The sequence below is a fragment of the Petaurus breviceps genome, unplaced genomic scaffold (assembly GCF_028583685.1).
Source record: "Petaurus breviceps papuanus isolate PSGF00001 unplaced genomic scaffold, PetGlider_PUasm1.0 90849, whole genome shotgun sequence".
In the NCBI taxonomy this organism is placed as follows: domain Eukaryota; kingdom Metazoa; phylum Chordata; class Mammalia; order Diprotodontia; family Petauridae; genus Petaurus; species Petaurus breviceps.
In genome coordinates, this window is record NW_027187361.1 from 269,884 (window position 1) to 286,107 (window position 16,224).

Here is a 16,224-nt window from a genome sequence, read left to right on the forward strand (position 1 = left end):
ATGTGTTCCATTCTAATTTTTAAGGAATTATTTTCTTTAGTGAGTTTTTGGACCTCCTTTTCCATGTGGCCTATTCTGTTTTTGAGCTTTTCCATGGTCCGTGACCCATCCATATTTTTCTTGGAGGCTTTAGATGACTGTTTTCTTCTTCTGGTTGTATGTTGATTCTCCTTGTCACCACAGTAAGATTCTAGAGTCTGAGGGATTTTTTTATGCTGTTTGCTGATTTTCCCAGCCAATTACTTGACTTTCTAGCTCTTTGTTCAGGGAGGACTCTGCTTCCCGGGTGGAGGGCAAACCACCCCAAGTTTCAGGAGTTTTGTGCAGCAAGTTTCAGGGGTTTTGTGCAGCTGTCTTCAGAGATACTTCTAGGAACCTGTAAATTTTCAGCTCTTCCAAGGTTGTATAATTAAAGAAGTGTTTACTCCTCTACTGGCCTGTGCTCTGGTCCATGAGTGATCACAAGCACTCTCTTCTGCCTTGGAATTGTGAGGAGGATTTCCTCTCCACCACTGCCACAGGCTTCCCCATGCCATCACTCCTCCTTGCCCCAGGACAGCCACCCACGACTGCGACCGAGATCTGAGCACGGGCAAAGCAAGATTATTCTGCCTCACTGCCAGCAAAGAGATCTCTGCAATCCCCGTCTGATCAGCCACTCAATCCCCCCACCGTCTATGTACCGAGAACCCCAGAAGCAGCCACCACTGCCACCACCTCCATTGCTGCCACCCTGGGGCTGGGGCTGGACAGCTCCCCTCTCTCACCCAGGTCTGAGAGGTCTTTCCTATTGACCTTCTAAGTTGTCTTTGGCATTTGTGAGTTGAGAAGTCTGGAAACGACCACACTGCCTCTGATTCAGTCCCCTGAGGTCTGCTCTAGTGCAGCCCACTCTGGATTCTGTTCCTCTCTTAGACTTGTGCAACAGACCTTTCCTGTTGATCTTCCAGGTCCAGAAATTTGTTTCACTCTGTCATTTTGAGGGTTCTGCTGCTCAAGAATTTGTTTAGTCATTTTTACAGGTATTTGGAGGGGTTTGGGGGACAGCTCAAGCAAGTCCCTGCTTTTACTCCACTATCTTGGCTCCACCTCTCTCAACTTTCAGATTTAAAAACAAAATGACTTGCAGCTTTATATTTGGACTTACGTCATCCCTTTATTAATCTAGCTAAAGAACATTACTTTCTCTTAAGTGCTACAAATAGTTTCCAGAGTAGCATTAAAGAATGATTTTTAAAAGATCATTTAGGGTAACAGAGAAAACAAATGGTAAACATAATCCAAAACACTTGAAATATGTGTAGCTGTCCTTCAGAATGGTATTTTGTTTTGGTTTTCTGGAAGAAGACTCAACTATTCCATCTTGTTTTCCTTAGACTAATATTAAAATTAACTTACATTCCATAAATACACATTGACAGTAGAGAAGGTCATTCAATCACATGCTAAAAATTCAACTGGTCATAGTGGAGTCCTATGCTGATCATCAAGATATGATGGTATCTTTTGTTTATCTCTCTTCCACTCTTCAGCAAACTACCAATAAGTTCTCTAGGTGAAAAAGTGAAAAACGAAAGAATGGCATTTGGCTACAGGGTTAGTAATTTTGTAAATTAAAACATTTGTCCAGGACAGTGCCAGCAGGCATAAGATGATAGATACAGTCTAAGTAACCAATAAAGAGCATAATTTTTTTCCTTTTGTCCCTTCAGTTGCACAACTGGTTAGAGTGGTATGAGTGTTTTGATTGCCTTCTTCCCAAAACTGTCTACTGCCAAAAGAGGAAGAAAACACCTACTCGATGAGTAGTAAAATGTTCATAAAACTACTCAGGCATCTGTTATGCAAAAAATCTGTTTTTAAATCAACACAGGAAACACACATAATAAATTCAAAACATCAGTATATTTATGTTTTCAAGTCTAGAAATTTTCTCTAAAAGCTTTCATCCTAGAACGAGGAAACATGATTGAAATAACCAAAGTTGCCATATACAAAACAAAGGATTTCATTTCACAAATGCTGGTGTTTAATTTGACCTTTGTTTCTGCTTTTGTTTTCTGAGGACGTCCTCCTACAACAAGCTCAAATTAAAGATGTAAAATAATTTTTTAAACAATGTCTTTTTTTCTTATAAGCAGGATTCACAAACTAAAACTCCCTTAAACTGTAGGTGTAGCCTCATCGGAGGAAAAAAGAAAGGAAGAATAAAGCAGTAACTTTGGTGCCAGAAAATGTATGTTCAAGTCCTAATTCTGTGACATCAAACAAGTCCTTCCACCTCTCTCAATTTCAGCTTTCTCATCTACAAATAAGCTATAACAGTATTTTCAACACTCATCTCACAGGGCTGTTAGGAAGGCTATGCTCCTGGAGTCTCCCTGAGATACTTACTAGCTGTGTGTCCATACTCAAGTCACCTAAACGTCTCAGAGTTTCAGGTTTGGCATCATCTATAAAACAAGGGTGACAAAAGCACCTACCTCCCAGGATAGTTGTGAGGGTCAAATGAGACAATGTATGTAAATGGCCCTGCAAGCTTTAAAGCAGTATATAAATATTACCTAACATTATGTGCTACATAAAGGTGAATTATTATAATCTCAATCCAGGGAATGATCCACAAAATAATTCCCAGAGCAACATTTAAACTACTAATATCAAACACTAATCTACACAGACTAATTTTTCATTAGATACTACATTCATCAAACTGCCTCTTTTGGATGGGTTTTGGTGAGTTTTTTTGTTTGTTCAGGTCTTTTTAGGCAATTTGATGATCAGTTGGGTAGTTTCTGGACAAACTATGGTATTTGAATGTAATGGCATATAACTTCACTATAAAAAATGGCGAATATCAGGGTGACTAGGTGTCGAAGTGAGTAGAGAGCAGGCCTTGGAGTCAGGGGGACCTGAGTTCGGATCCAGCCTCTTAAACACACACAAAAAAAAAACCTAGCCATATGACCTTGGGCAAGTTACTTAACCCCAACTGACCTCCAAAAAGCAAAAAAAAAAAAATTGTGAATAAAGAACTCAAATATTGGAACACTTACACAACATGATTCAGAGAGAAGACAGAATAAACATAATGATACAATTATATTTTAAAAGTAATCAGCCTCCATTCAGAAGGGCAATAATGAAACATGTTACCTAATTACTTGACGGAAAGGGGATGCTCTCAAAGGATGCAGAATGAAATAAATATTTTTGCATATAGCAATGTATGGATATTTGGCTTATCTTTTTTTTTTACAAGGATTGTAAAGTTCTTTTTCTTTTTTCACTTGGAAAGAGAAAGGAACTACAATAATGTTGCCCCTTTACAAAAACAAAGGAAAGCAAGTCATTGAAGCATTTTTTTTAATGCACAGAGGAGAACAGAAGGAAGTTCAAAAGCTTTGAAACATGCTGAATTTATTATATACTTTTTTTTTACAAAAAAAATAGCAAGCTGTACACAATAGAGACTTGTGGTTTCATATATAATCCTGTTTTTCTAGTCTACTTGGAATATGGAAAAGTCCTTTTTTGGTATGCAAGTTCAGAATAAAAAAATAAAATGCAGGTTACACTAAAAAACAACAAAAATTGGTTGGCTGCTAGGATAATGTTAATAACACTCAAAACTGAAGAATATGTCCTTTTCATTATCAATAAACTACAGAAGCAAAAAGCAATATGCCACTAGCTGAAATTAGGCAATTGGTGAATTTTGCTAAATTTAATTGTATGTTGGGGATTCCTTTTGTGCAAAACAAAAAAAAAGTCATCACAGCAGGTTAATCATAGTTTTCCTGAATTCAGACAAACCATTAAGACAATCCTCTTCCAAACCACACCCACTGATATCATTAAAATATGGATACCACTAACTTCCCCTAACTCATCTCCTAAGGGTCCCTGAGTTAAAGAGGGCCTTTCATGATCTACTTGGGAAGCTTCCCTGGGACATTTTGGCCAGAATCCACATCAGAAATGGATGTTACTTACTATCCTAAATAGGCTAGCAAATAACTATTGGAGCCTATCTGCAGTGAGCATTTTAAATGCTGGAGTTAAAGCTATTTTAGACACCACAGTCAAAATGACACCATGTTTTTGTCCAATTAATTTTATGAAAACAACTTAAAATGTTACCTATTCTCAGAAACATTCTACTATAGTTGTTTGATCTTTACATAATGTATTACCCATTACTCTTCAAGTCTTTACAGTAGCTGTTGGCCAGAAGCAATTCCAACTAGATTTTTTTTCTACCTTCAGTTAAAGCACCACAGGAAGGGTCACTCTTTACAACTTAGTGATTAGAAGATTTTATGAAGAATTCTCCCCCTCGGATAAAATTGCATTAAATTCCAGAATTATATACCATAGAATCCATAGGATCCAAACACAACATACAAAATACCTAAATCTTTTAAAGTATTATGAATATTTTTCCTACAGATACACATTTAACCAAACAGAAGCATACTATCTCCATATTTCTATAGGAAGGAAGGAAGGAAGGAAGGAAGGAAGGAAGGAAGGAAGAAAGAAAGAAAGAAAGAAAGAAAGAGAAAGAAAAGGATGGAAAGGAAGGAAGGGGAGGGGAGAAGAAAGATGAGGAAAAGAGAAAGAAGAGAGATAGAAGAGAAAGACACAGAAACAGAGACATAGAGACAAGAGAGAGGAGAGACAGAGAACAATCACGTAACTTTTTAAGATAATGGCTCCAAAAGAGGAAATAATCCATCTCAAATAGACCCATACTACAGGAAAATGTTACTACAAATGTAGTACAGGTAAAGTTAAAAAGATCAATATGCAGCCAACATTTTTCATTCTCTCAACAGTCTGGTAAAGGTTAACTTTTGGCTTGTAGCTGGGACTATCATTTGCAATACCTGCCTTTCAGATCTTCAGTCAACTCAAAAACCTTTGCTCAAATAAGAGATAGATAAATAAAGGAATAAATGAACAAATGGTGCCTATTCCTAATTGCAATCTTTGAAAAATAAATGAGGCAAAACTTGAATAAAAGTCTGTTCAGCATTTTTCTCCTGCTAAACATAGTCAATTAAAACCAAGTCACAAATGTGCATGAACAAAAGTGCTAGCGAGTTGGCAAGGATTGTCTCAAGTTTCCCTAAGAACTCAGTTACAAATCCAAGTTGATTTGCATGCTGACACAGAACACTTTTAGCAAAAGGACAACTATAAAATTCTCTATCCATAGAGATATCTAGCACCTCCCAAGAAATGAATTTTCTTTAGCAATGAACGATGGACATGAATGAAGAAAATCCCAGCTCAATGACTACCCAGCTATAACAAATTCATGAAGATTTAAATTCTCATTGTTTATGGGTCACTCCTTATGCTGCCATGCTTTCATGTGAAGAGAGGGGATTTTTTTTAAACTTGTCAGGATATGTTTTTAAAAATCATAATTAAACCACAAAGTTTTAATTTCTTGGGTTACATAAGTATGATACATAGTTTAGTTTATAGTTTTTGACTATAGTTAATACCCTTAGCATTTTTAGCACATGAGCCAAGTTAAATTAACACCTGGGAGAAGGGGGGAAAAATCCAGCAATCAAAATATAATGCCTCATACTTGGCACCAATTTAGTTTATAGTTTCAGGAAAATTGTCATCTCCCCTCATATTCCCTTTCCCTAACACCTAACCAAATGAAACTGTGATGATGGGAATGTAGGAGAGCAGTGAATTGATAATGGAGGAAATTGCAATTGAGGCTTTGAGTAGCAACTTGTGGGCAAAAACTATAGTTTTTCAACTTTGTATCCTCAATATGGCACCAAACCTGGCACATAATAGTTGTGTAGTAAATGTTGCAACTTAATTTAAAGCAATCCAGCCAGATTCTCCCACAAGTCTTTGTGCCTTTCAGCTAAAAGGAGAAGCGATGCCCATCTCTTTGTAACTCTTAAATAAGGTCCTCTACTTGGCACTCCTTACATAGGTCATAAAACAAAATATGACTCCGTGAATTTTAGGAATCCTAAATTTGTGAATGTGTAGTTTCAGATTACAATCGTGTAGAATAGTGTTAGAGTTGCATGTTGATGGTATTCCCACAGAGTTTTTGTTGAATATTCAACAAATATTCAAAAAAAAACAAGTTTTGTTGAATATTCAACTACCCTTAAAACAACACAACATAAATTTTAATCCCATTTTGATGCACTTACATTGTAACTCTAAAAATAATTCTTTAAAATGATTTTGCCCAAACACTTATTTTTTTATTGCTAAAATTTCTCACAGGAACCACTGAATCACAAAATGTTGAGTTAGAATGTAACTCAACAACCATTTTGTCAAATCCCTTAACCCAAGAACTCTAACTACAATACCAAAAATTTTCCATCCAGCCTTTACTAGAAGACATCCATAAAGGAGGAACCTTATGGGGCATCCCATGCCATTTTTGAATTGCTGTGTTTGGAGATTTATTTCATTGCAGTTTGATACTATATGGCCCAGCCAGATAAATCTGATCCCTCTTCCAAATGAAAACCTTTCAGATATTTGAAGACAGTGATGATTGATGTTCCCCCTGAGCCCTCTCTTCTCCACAATAAAATCCCCAGTTCTTTCAACCAGTTTCCTATAGCATGGATTCAAGACATTGACCATTCCATTGCCTTTCCCTGCAACAGTCTGATATTGTTTTAACCTTACTGAAATTAGTAAATATGCATGTGTATCCTAAAGAGTGGTGTGGTTAGCAAGATAGCTTACGTTAGAATACACTGGTTTGATTGAGTCTCTGGCTCAGATACTGGCAACCCAATCTGACTTTGGACAAGTCACTTCACCTTTGTGATTCTCACTGCCTTCATCTGTAGAATAAATTGTAAAGACCTTTTAATCTCTAAATCTTATGATCTCTATAGCTCATTCTGCAAGGAGTCACTTCAGTAACATGAAAGTTCACAGGAGATTTGTCTACTTCCAGGAGACCGCATGCAATCCAAAAAAAGCTTTCAAGATGACAAAAGGTGGCATTCAAGATCCTATGAGCTATCAACCTAATCTCCCCCTGTATGGGCCTTGTACTCCAGCCAGACTTGTACCTCTTTAAACATATCCCACACTTTCTAGCCTCTATCTCTTATGCTGCTTCTGTCGGCAGCAGTGCCCTCTCCTACAAACTCATCTCATCCTGTCCAAATTTTATCCATTCTTCAAGGCTTAGTTCAAAAATGTTATATCTCATCCATGAGGGTGGAAATAAAGAAAGATTTCATGAAGGTGACTCTCTTTGCTCTGAATACCTACAGCAATCTTCATATAGCACTTACCTTATTCTATCCTTTATCACATTTATCTTGTGTATTTGTTTTACCTCTCCTACCAGATTATAAACTCCCCAGAAGAAAGGGATATTTTATGAATCTTTGCAAACCCACTATCATCTCCTACTCCTGTCAAAGTAACTTACATTTTATTTGATTAAACTCTGATCATCCAAAGAAATAAATTTAGCAACTCAAAGACAAACTATATAGCAGTATATGTCAGAAGCATGTAACTTCAACTGGGGAATCTAAGCAAATAAAACTTGTCCCAATAATTCCAGAACTCAGGACTGCTCTAAAAACAAGAGTTCAGAGTCTTTTACAATCCAACTCAGCAAGCTTGACCAAGCCCCTACTATGTGTAAGATACTGTTGCATTAGGCTAATAAACTTGGTTGTAAAACACACATTCTACTTTTGCTTTTTGGGGGGACAGTAATTCAATTTTTTATAGAAAAGGGAAAGAAATGACAATGAAACACATAAATATAAAAAAAAAAAGTAAGAGGAAGTTCAGAAGGGGACACAGTGTTGATGCTACCATGTTTAAGTTAATGACTTTAAAAAACAAGATCTACATGGTAGATTCATGGTTCATTAGTTAAAACATTTAACTAATCAATTAATTAGTTAAAACATTTCATTAGTTAAAATATTCAACTAGTCAATTTGGTCAGTGGGGGGAGCCCCCTTTAATAAATCAGAGCTGCTCAAGTAAGTATTTTACACAAGTATGACAGACTGCATCAATTGCCCATTAAAAAGTGTTGCCACAGCACCAAGAAAGAATGTAAGAAGTGAGTTCTACAATGGCCCAGCAAATCAATGTGGCCTTAAAACCCAACCAATCAGAAGCTGACTACTCTTGCAACAAACAGGCAGACTAGGGTCCAGGGAAACTACTCAGGAATCTCAGCAGTCCTACTGAACCTGACAACACATCTGGGGAAAACAATATGGACAGTATGGCAGCCTAGAGAAAGTGGGGTGTGATGGCTATAGAAAGCTGGACTTGGAGCCATGAAGATCTGAGTTCAAGTCCCACCTGGCACACACTACATAATCCTGAGCAAGTCAATTCATGTCTCAGTACTGCAGATCAGCACTTCTCAAACTTTTTGGTCATTTCCACTTTTAAAAACTGAGGATCCCAAGAGCTTTTATTTATGCGTGTTTTATCTATTGACATTTACTATATTAGAAAACTTAAGCAGATGTGTTTTTAAAATATTTAATTCATTTTCAAACAGCAGTAATAAAACATTAACACAAGTAACATTTTTGTGAAACAATAAGTATTATACAAAACAAAACAAAATAGAGAATGGCATTTTTTTCTTTATATTCTCTCAAATATTTACAAATCTCACGTCTCACTGGAAGACAGCAGGATTCTCATCTTTGTTTCCTCATTCAATCTATTGGGATATTTTGTTTTGGTGGAAATATATGAAGAAAACTGGCCTCACACAAATATGTAGTTGGAAAAGCAAGGAGTGTTTTTAATAACTTTTCCAGCTAATTATGGATATTCATTTTTTATATTATACCAAACCTTAACAGTGTTTCCTTAAAATGTGAGTTACAGTTCAGATTCTGAAACCATACCAACAAATGAAATGAGAGTGAAAAGTTTTGGTTTTACTAGGAAAACAGTTTTGACTTCTCAGACCCACTGGGATTCTCAGAACACACTTTGGGAACCTTTAGTCTCTAGAGACCTTTCCAATATTTCAAACTTCAGAGAAGATTCATTACCAGCATTGGCAGAAGAAGGTTCCTTATCTGTCAGTTCCCTACATCAGTGAAATCACAGATTCTATCCCTATTCCTATGACGCAGAGACAAGAAAAGCAAAATACAAGACAGACTACGTAAGGGCAAGGAAGAGCTCCCCAGCGCTCTAGGTACACTCAGGGAAGGAGGGCTCATTTTCAGCTGGCTTCATGGAAGAGGTGGCATTTGAGGTGGGTCTTGAAAGATGAGGAGGAAGTGTATCCCAGGAATGTGGTACAGCCTTCATAATCACAGAAAGTTAGGAAAGGCAGGATGGAAACAGCTAACAAGCAGCTGTCCTTTTTGGCCAGAACATAAAGTATGTGATGGAGAATAGTATGAAATTAAAATGGAGAGGTAGGCTGGAGTCAGATTTGGAGGACGTTAAATAAGAAGAATTGGAAGTAGAGTGGGTACCCATCAACTTGGGAATGGCTAAATAAATTCTGGAATATGAACATGATGAAACACCATTAAAACATAAGGAATGACCAAAAAAAGGACAGATTCTAAGGAACTCTGCAGCTATCGTATAAATCAACACAGAGGGAATTGATCAGAACCAAGAGATAAATCTATACATTGATAACGTTGTAAAGGACAACTTTAAAAGACTTTTTTGATTCTAATAAATACAATGACAATTTACAAATCTACAAGACTGATGAAGCTTGCCTCCTACCTCTTGACAAAGGTAATAAACTATAGATATAAAGTGAGACATACATTTTCAGAAATTACAAATAAAACACATTTTCTTTTGTTTGACTATGCTTACTTATTACTAGGAAAGGCTTTTATTAGGAAAAGAGGATGATGTGGAAAGGATTGGGGACAGTAATTTAATTTTTTTATATAAAAAAGGGAAAGAAATGTCAATGAAACACATACAAAAAAAAGGAAGGGGACACAGACAGTGTTGATACCACCATATTTAAGTTACTATATACTTTAAAAAACAAGATCTACATAGTAGATTTACAGCTTCATGTACAATTCTGCTTTTCTGTCTTCTCTATATGGAAATATTAATGTTTGCTGATGACCATCAAATTCGAAATATTAAATTTTTTTAAATACCAAGTTAAGAAGTATAGCTGTTATGATAGTAACATAAATTGGAGCTAGAAAGCACCTTGGAGGACATTTAATCCAAACCCTCCAATTAATATTCAGATTGAGTGGGAGTGGCTAAGTGGCACCAGCCCTGGAGCCAGGAGAACTTGAGTTCAAAATCCAGCCTCAGAGATTTAACTAGCCATGTAACCTTGGGCAAGTTACTTAACCCCAACTGCCCTCCAAAAAAAGCAAAAAAGAAAAAAGAAATATACTCTTATCCAGAACTTTTGGATCCATAAGATCCCCAAAATACTCATCCCTAGTATGTTAAGTCTCCAAAGAAGTCCAGCTATTTCTGGGGCTCTGTGCCATCCTCTGACTAGGCGCTAAGTGGTTCAAAGGCTCACAATCCAAATTACCAGCATATCACCTACCCCAAAACTGACTCAAGGTCCGCCTAAAAACCACCGGCCCTCTACAGTAGAGCTTTACTCAGGTATGGACAAGAACTGGAAGAGATTTTAAGATAAAAGGGTCAAGGAAAATGTTATCAAGTCATTCCTCGTAACACTATTATTAAAGCTAGGCACCTCAGATTTTAAGAAGTCAACGGGGAACTGGGCCTCATTCATACTAAAACATTCCTCTCACAGCAGGGTGCTTGCTAACACCAAACTAGTGTATTTAATACTTATTCAGAATGCCTCCTAATGAATCACCAACTATCATTTCCTGTAGCATTTCCTTTTCAAGAACTCACCAAACCTGATTTATCTTCATAGAACAGGTGAGAGATATGTGTGAACAAAATTCTTGAATAAATCACAACTCTTATCTAATGCAAAGATGAAGTTTCTGACCCACCCCTGGAAAGAGTGAGTTTTGTTTTGTTTATTTCCCAAAGAGGGGATGAATTTTTCCTGAATCATTCATGTTCTATGCACCAGCATTTTTCAGAAATTAGGCTCCTTTCCCTGAAGTTTCGCATTAGATTCAATGTGTAAACTTACAGAAAATTATGATAGTTTTCATTGCATAGTACCATAGGGATGGTAGAATTAGAGTGGGATACCACGGCTCTCTAATTATACAGATCCTAAACCAGTCAAATTATATTCTCTGAAATATCAACTATACGTCGTAAAATATATGGTATGACATAAAGTGTGGTTAGCCTGTGATACCTTGAGTCCTATTCTCACACCTGTATCACAAATGTGTGCCCAATATATTTCATCCTTAGTCACATTATCTGAGATTTATCTTTGTGCACAGTTTGTGAATAATCTATTTGAGATTTCCCTAATCTGTAGATTCACTTGTAAAAGAAGTTGGTCATACCAAATTCAGGCTGCAATTTTCCTTATGCAGTATTTAGGTTCTGTATTTTGTTAACCCCTTTCATTAGAGGGCTTTGCTATGCTTTACACACATTCTCTCCTGAATTCTTAGGATGCCACGCTAAAGGGAGGTAGTATACCATTACTAACTTCAGTTTGCTGATGTTAAAACAGAGACCCCACCAGACTATCCGTGTCCATACACTTTATCCTCAATAATAAATGCTAGCTATTTATGAAGAAAAACTCAGAACCAAGCAGTTCTTTCTTTCCTTCTCTCCCTCAGTCCACATAAAGTAAATGAAGCAAGTATTTGTTTTAGTGTTTGCTATGTAAATAAAACCCTCTGCCATCACCAGAGCCTGGGGTTACTGGGCTCAAATAAAGAAAAATGACTTTCACAAAAACATTTGTGTCACCAGATGTCTCCAAACATACCACTATAAAGGTCAAATGAGACTTTTTTTTTTGAGGGGGCAGCGCAGGATAAATAAAAATTTTAGGTTTATTTTAAATATAAAATTCAAGTCTAATTCTGAAAGGTACCAGTAATTGTCTCATTTTAAATGACTAAAGGTATATATATTTCTGGAAAAAGGATCAGAATACAATGCACACTACTGTACTATCCAGTAAAAGATGTGAGTTCTAGTCCTCTACCAATATGAAAGATCTCTGGGCGATCTTGGGCAAATCACAGGCTCATAGGATAATAAGACTATTTTTCAGATGCCTAAGACCCAGAGGTCATAGATCATAGATCTAGAATTTAAAGGGACCTCAAGAAGCAATCCTGTCCAACCCTGCATACTACAGATGAGAAAATTAAGGCCAAGAAAGATTAAGTGACTTGACCAAAGTCCATGTGTAGTAAACATCAGAAGGATTTGAACATGGAACCTGGGACTCCAGAGTCAATGGTACTTCCACTGTAACACTGTACGACTACCTCTCTGGTCTTGGTCTTTAAATTTAGAAATCAGCAAACTCTTATTAAGCACTACGAACAAACTGGAGATAATATTTTACCTGCTGGAAATCATAGCAAGTAGATCACCTACAAACCAAACTCAAACAGTTACAAAGACACACAACAATTAATTGTTCAGATCTAGTTAAAAGAGGGAGAAGTGAACAGTGTCATACCAACTACTCATAAAACAAGAAATATTCATTCAGAATTGAAGTTGTCAGAAATAACAATTTCTATCAATCAATCAGGGAGAGTGACCACAGGCTTGGAATTACCAAGCACTGGACTAAATCGTGAGAAATAACATCATCTGGGATAGTTTAGGAATAGGGAATAGGGACAAGACCTATGATTTCATCGATGGAGGCAATTACGAGGTGAGGAACTACCTCTACCAATACAGGCTGGCATCTTCTCTACAACATAAGGTCTAACCACTGAGACGGTAAGACAGAAGGTCACAGAGCCAGGTCCTCCTGACTGCATGACTGACTCTCCAATATGTAATTAGGTTTTTAAAAATAATTCAATTGTGAGACAATCATAGGTCATTTCTCCAAACCCTGATTCAGGACAGAAAACCTGAAGAAATTACCTACCTGCCTGACTACAAGAAAACAAGTGTATTTTAATTCTAAATTCCACCTTTAAAGTTCTCCCAGATCCCAGAATTTTTGTTTATTTGGGTTTTTTTTTTTTTTTGCTTTTCAGAGGGCAATGGGGGTTAAGTGACTTGCCCAAGGTCACACAGTTAGTTTTGTGTGTGTGTGTGTGTGTGTGTGTGTGTGTGTGTGTGTTAAGTGTCTGAGGTCTGATTTGAACTCCGGGACCGGTGCTCTATTCACTGCCCCTCTGATCCCAGAATTTAACCAAATTGGAGAATAAAAGCTAACTGTCAAACAGTACTGTAAAAGTTTTTGCCAGGTACAATCCACCAGGTTTTATTTATTGTTTCCTAGAGTTCCTCAGAATAAGTCCATCTGCAACAGGTAAAGTAGAAGACACGTCTAAATATGCAAGGTTACTTGGAAAAGTTAGGGTGGGGTATTGGGGCTCTCCAGTCCATTATTATTTTTGGCAGTATCGTCAAATTGAAATTAGTTGGTTTATGCTTTTCCAATAAATATACAATGAGATATGCTGAATCTCAATACAACACCACAATCAAGCCAACTTCAAACAATGTTTATAAACTCTTGCGCCTTTCCATGCATTGTACTGCATTATATTTAAAAAAAAAAACAATGTACGTATCTACATGTGACAGTCTCACAAAATAATAAACATAAAGTTTATTAATCAGAATACTCCTGAAGATGGGTCATATTGGCCATGTAGGGTACTGATGCTTAAAGATTGATAGATATAAATTTGCATGTGTGAATACACACTGGTTCAACGTATAAGTATTTTATTGCTGCCCATACTCTAGGAAAGGATCCAATTAAGTAAATTTAAGACAAAACATGACTATACAGGATAAGAGGAAAGGCCTCTTTTCTGCCTCTTAACAAACTCAAAATTGTATTAAGTAAATCTCCCAGGGGAATTTCCCTACAGTTGCCACACCTTCACAAAGATACAGAAAGCCTCATAGTCACATCAGGGTAATTTGGGTAACAAAGCAATACCCCTCCCTAGACTATAGTCGCTTGAAGCACACAAAGTTAGGGCTCACAGGAATTCTTCCGGCTGTGGGGAGGAAGGAATGTGGAGAAAACCAGTAAGTCACCTTCAAAAGCTGCTGGTAGCCAACAATTTTTACATTTTAAAAGGGACTTTGGCCCTTTGGTAAGCTTTAGCAAAAGCCTCCACTTAGAAATCAACCCGCAAACTATTTTAACAGGAGAGTTGCTTTGTATAAATATGAAACTGCACTTTCAAATGTGTCCTTTTATCTTATCTTTGAGTTGCAGAGGAACAAAGAATTTAAGGAAGCTTCCTTGTGTCTAGTGGTTTTAAAGGTTCAGCTCAAGTATAATGGTCCAAAAAGCAACTCAAATCACTACCAAATTGTCAAGTTTCTTCTGGTGAACTAAAAGCAATGAAAAAAAAAAATCTGGAGCCATACTTGTAGGAATAAAAAAGGTTAGGTGTTCTCTATAGGTCTGATCAGACCTATACTGATAGTATTGATCAGTTCATGTTTGTATAATGATTAAGAGGCAGGAGGTAACCCCAGCAGTACCTGGTTTAAGTACTGGTGGGGAGAGGCAGGCTAAGAACCTCATTCATTTCCAAGTCTACCTCTCTCCCCATCCCACCCCAAGTCTTTGCTTCTGAGCTCTTGAGAAACTAAGTGTCCTTTCAATACAGGTGCAGACCACTGATCGGGAAGGGAAGGGAAAAGGTGGAAAGGGCCAAACCGAAATGCCCTATCGGGGGAAGGGGAGCAAGGACACCGAAAGCCCCCCTCATAGCGGTATCCATCCGGGCTGGGAGCCCGGCAAAAATCTAACGTGGTTTATAAAAGAAAACCAGAACTCGAATCCCGAGGGGAGCCTCCTTGTTCCCATTAATGAGCTGATGCATAAGATCCTTTAAATCCACAAGTCACGCTTCACTGGAATATAAAGGCTTAGGTCCCGCCACCCACCCCCACCCGGCCCTGGGAAAACCTGGCACGACCGCCCCCCACTCACACACTGGGCATCAACAATAGCCATCCTCCAGCTCCACCGTGGTCCGGCGGGGAAGGAGGCGCGCCCGGTAAACACCACAGCAGACTTCGGGGGTCCGTCCCCGGCTCTGCCCAGCCCGCGACCCCCGCCTAACTACCTTGGTGATGATCAGCGGCTCTCCGTGCTCTCTCCCTCCTTTCAGGGTGAAGCCCCAGGGAGCGCCCCCGGTCAGCACCACTTCCACCAGCCGGTGCCCGTCCGTGCCCCTGGGCTCCAGCACCATCAGCGGCGGCGGCCCCGGACCCGCCAGCGCGGGGGTCAGCCGGGGATCTTTGTCTGGGAATCGCTCCTGCCCACCGCCTCGGGTCTCCGCGTCCTCCATGGCGCTGCGGGGGGGCCTCCCTCGGCCGCCGGACTAGGCGCCGCGGGGCAGCGGCCAGCGGTCCCAGCCCGAGGGCATGAATGGTGCGCGCTAGCAGCGCCCCCGCTCCGGTCTTATTGGGGCCAAGCGAGCGGCTCCCCCCGGGAGGAATCCACCAACTCAAACTACAAAGCAGCAACTTCTGGAAGGCGTGGGAGGCTGGGGGCGGGGCGCGTGCCAGCGTGAGTGTGAGTGTGCGTGTGCGTGTGTCCGCGCCTCCGTCCGTGTCAGTTGCACTCCCAGGGCTGCGAGGGGGGAGGGGACCGGAGGACAAATGGCTGGAAGGGGGAGGGGGCTAAGTCACCAGAGGACCCGGGGGTGGGGGCGTTCCCCCCCCCCCCCCCCCCGGGCGGCCAGGGCTGCCACCAGAACCCTGCTCTCCGCCCAGATCACCCGCAGTCATCAGGGCCCGCGGGCCAGAGAAGGGCAGGTGAAGCGTGCCAGGGCCGCTGCCCACCCTCGTCCTCCTCCGAGCCGCTGGGCCAAAAGTGGCCGGCACCGGGAGACGACTGAGCTGTCCGCAAAAGGATCCGGAGCTCCACCCCGGCCCCGCCTTCTCCGGACTCTTTCCCCACCTCCCCCCACTTTCTCCCGGGGGGGGGGGGGGTGGAGGCTCCGTCTCCCCGGAGCCAGGCCTGAAACTGTTGGGGGGCGGAGGGAGCGGAGACGGGGGAAGAAAGGGGGGGGGGGGGGGGGGGGGGGGGGGGGGGGGGGG

At 39.7% G+C, this 16,224-nt stretch overlaps 1 protein-coding gene across 4 annotated transcripts in view; it reads right to left on the reverse strand.

Moving 5' to 3' along the window:
• Positions 1-16,224, reverse strand: part of SHROOM2 (shroom family member 2) — a 240,813-nt gene that overhangs the window by 224,030 nt on the left and 559 nt on the right. Inside the window, exon 1 of one of the 4 annotated variants that reach the window (XM_069072797.1) lies at positions 15,246-15,996. The exons of 2 other annotated variants lie outside the window; for them this stretch is intronic. In XM_069072797.1, coding sequence (XP_068928898.1) covers positions 15,246-15,470 — 225 coding nt within the window. In that variant the 5' untranslated portion in view covers positions 15,471-15,996. Of the gene's footprint in view, positions 1-15,245; positions 15,997-16,224 lie in introns of those variants that run through there. One more of the 4 variants, XM_069072796.1, reaches the window with a different exon arrangement.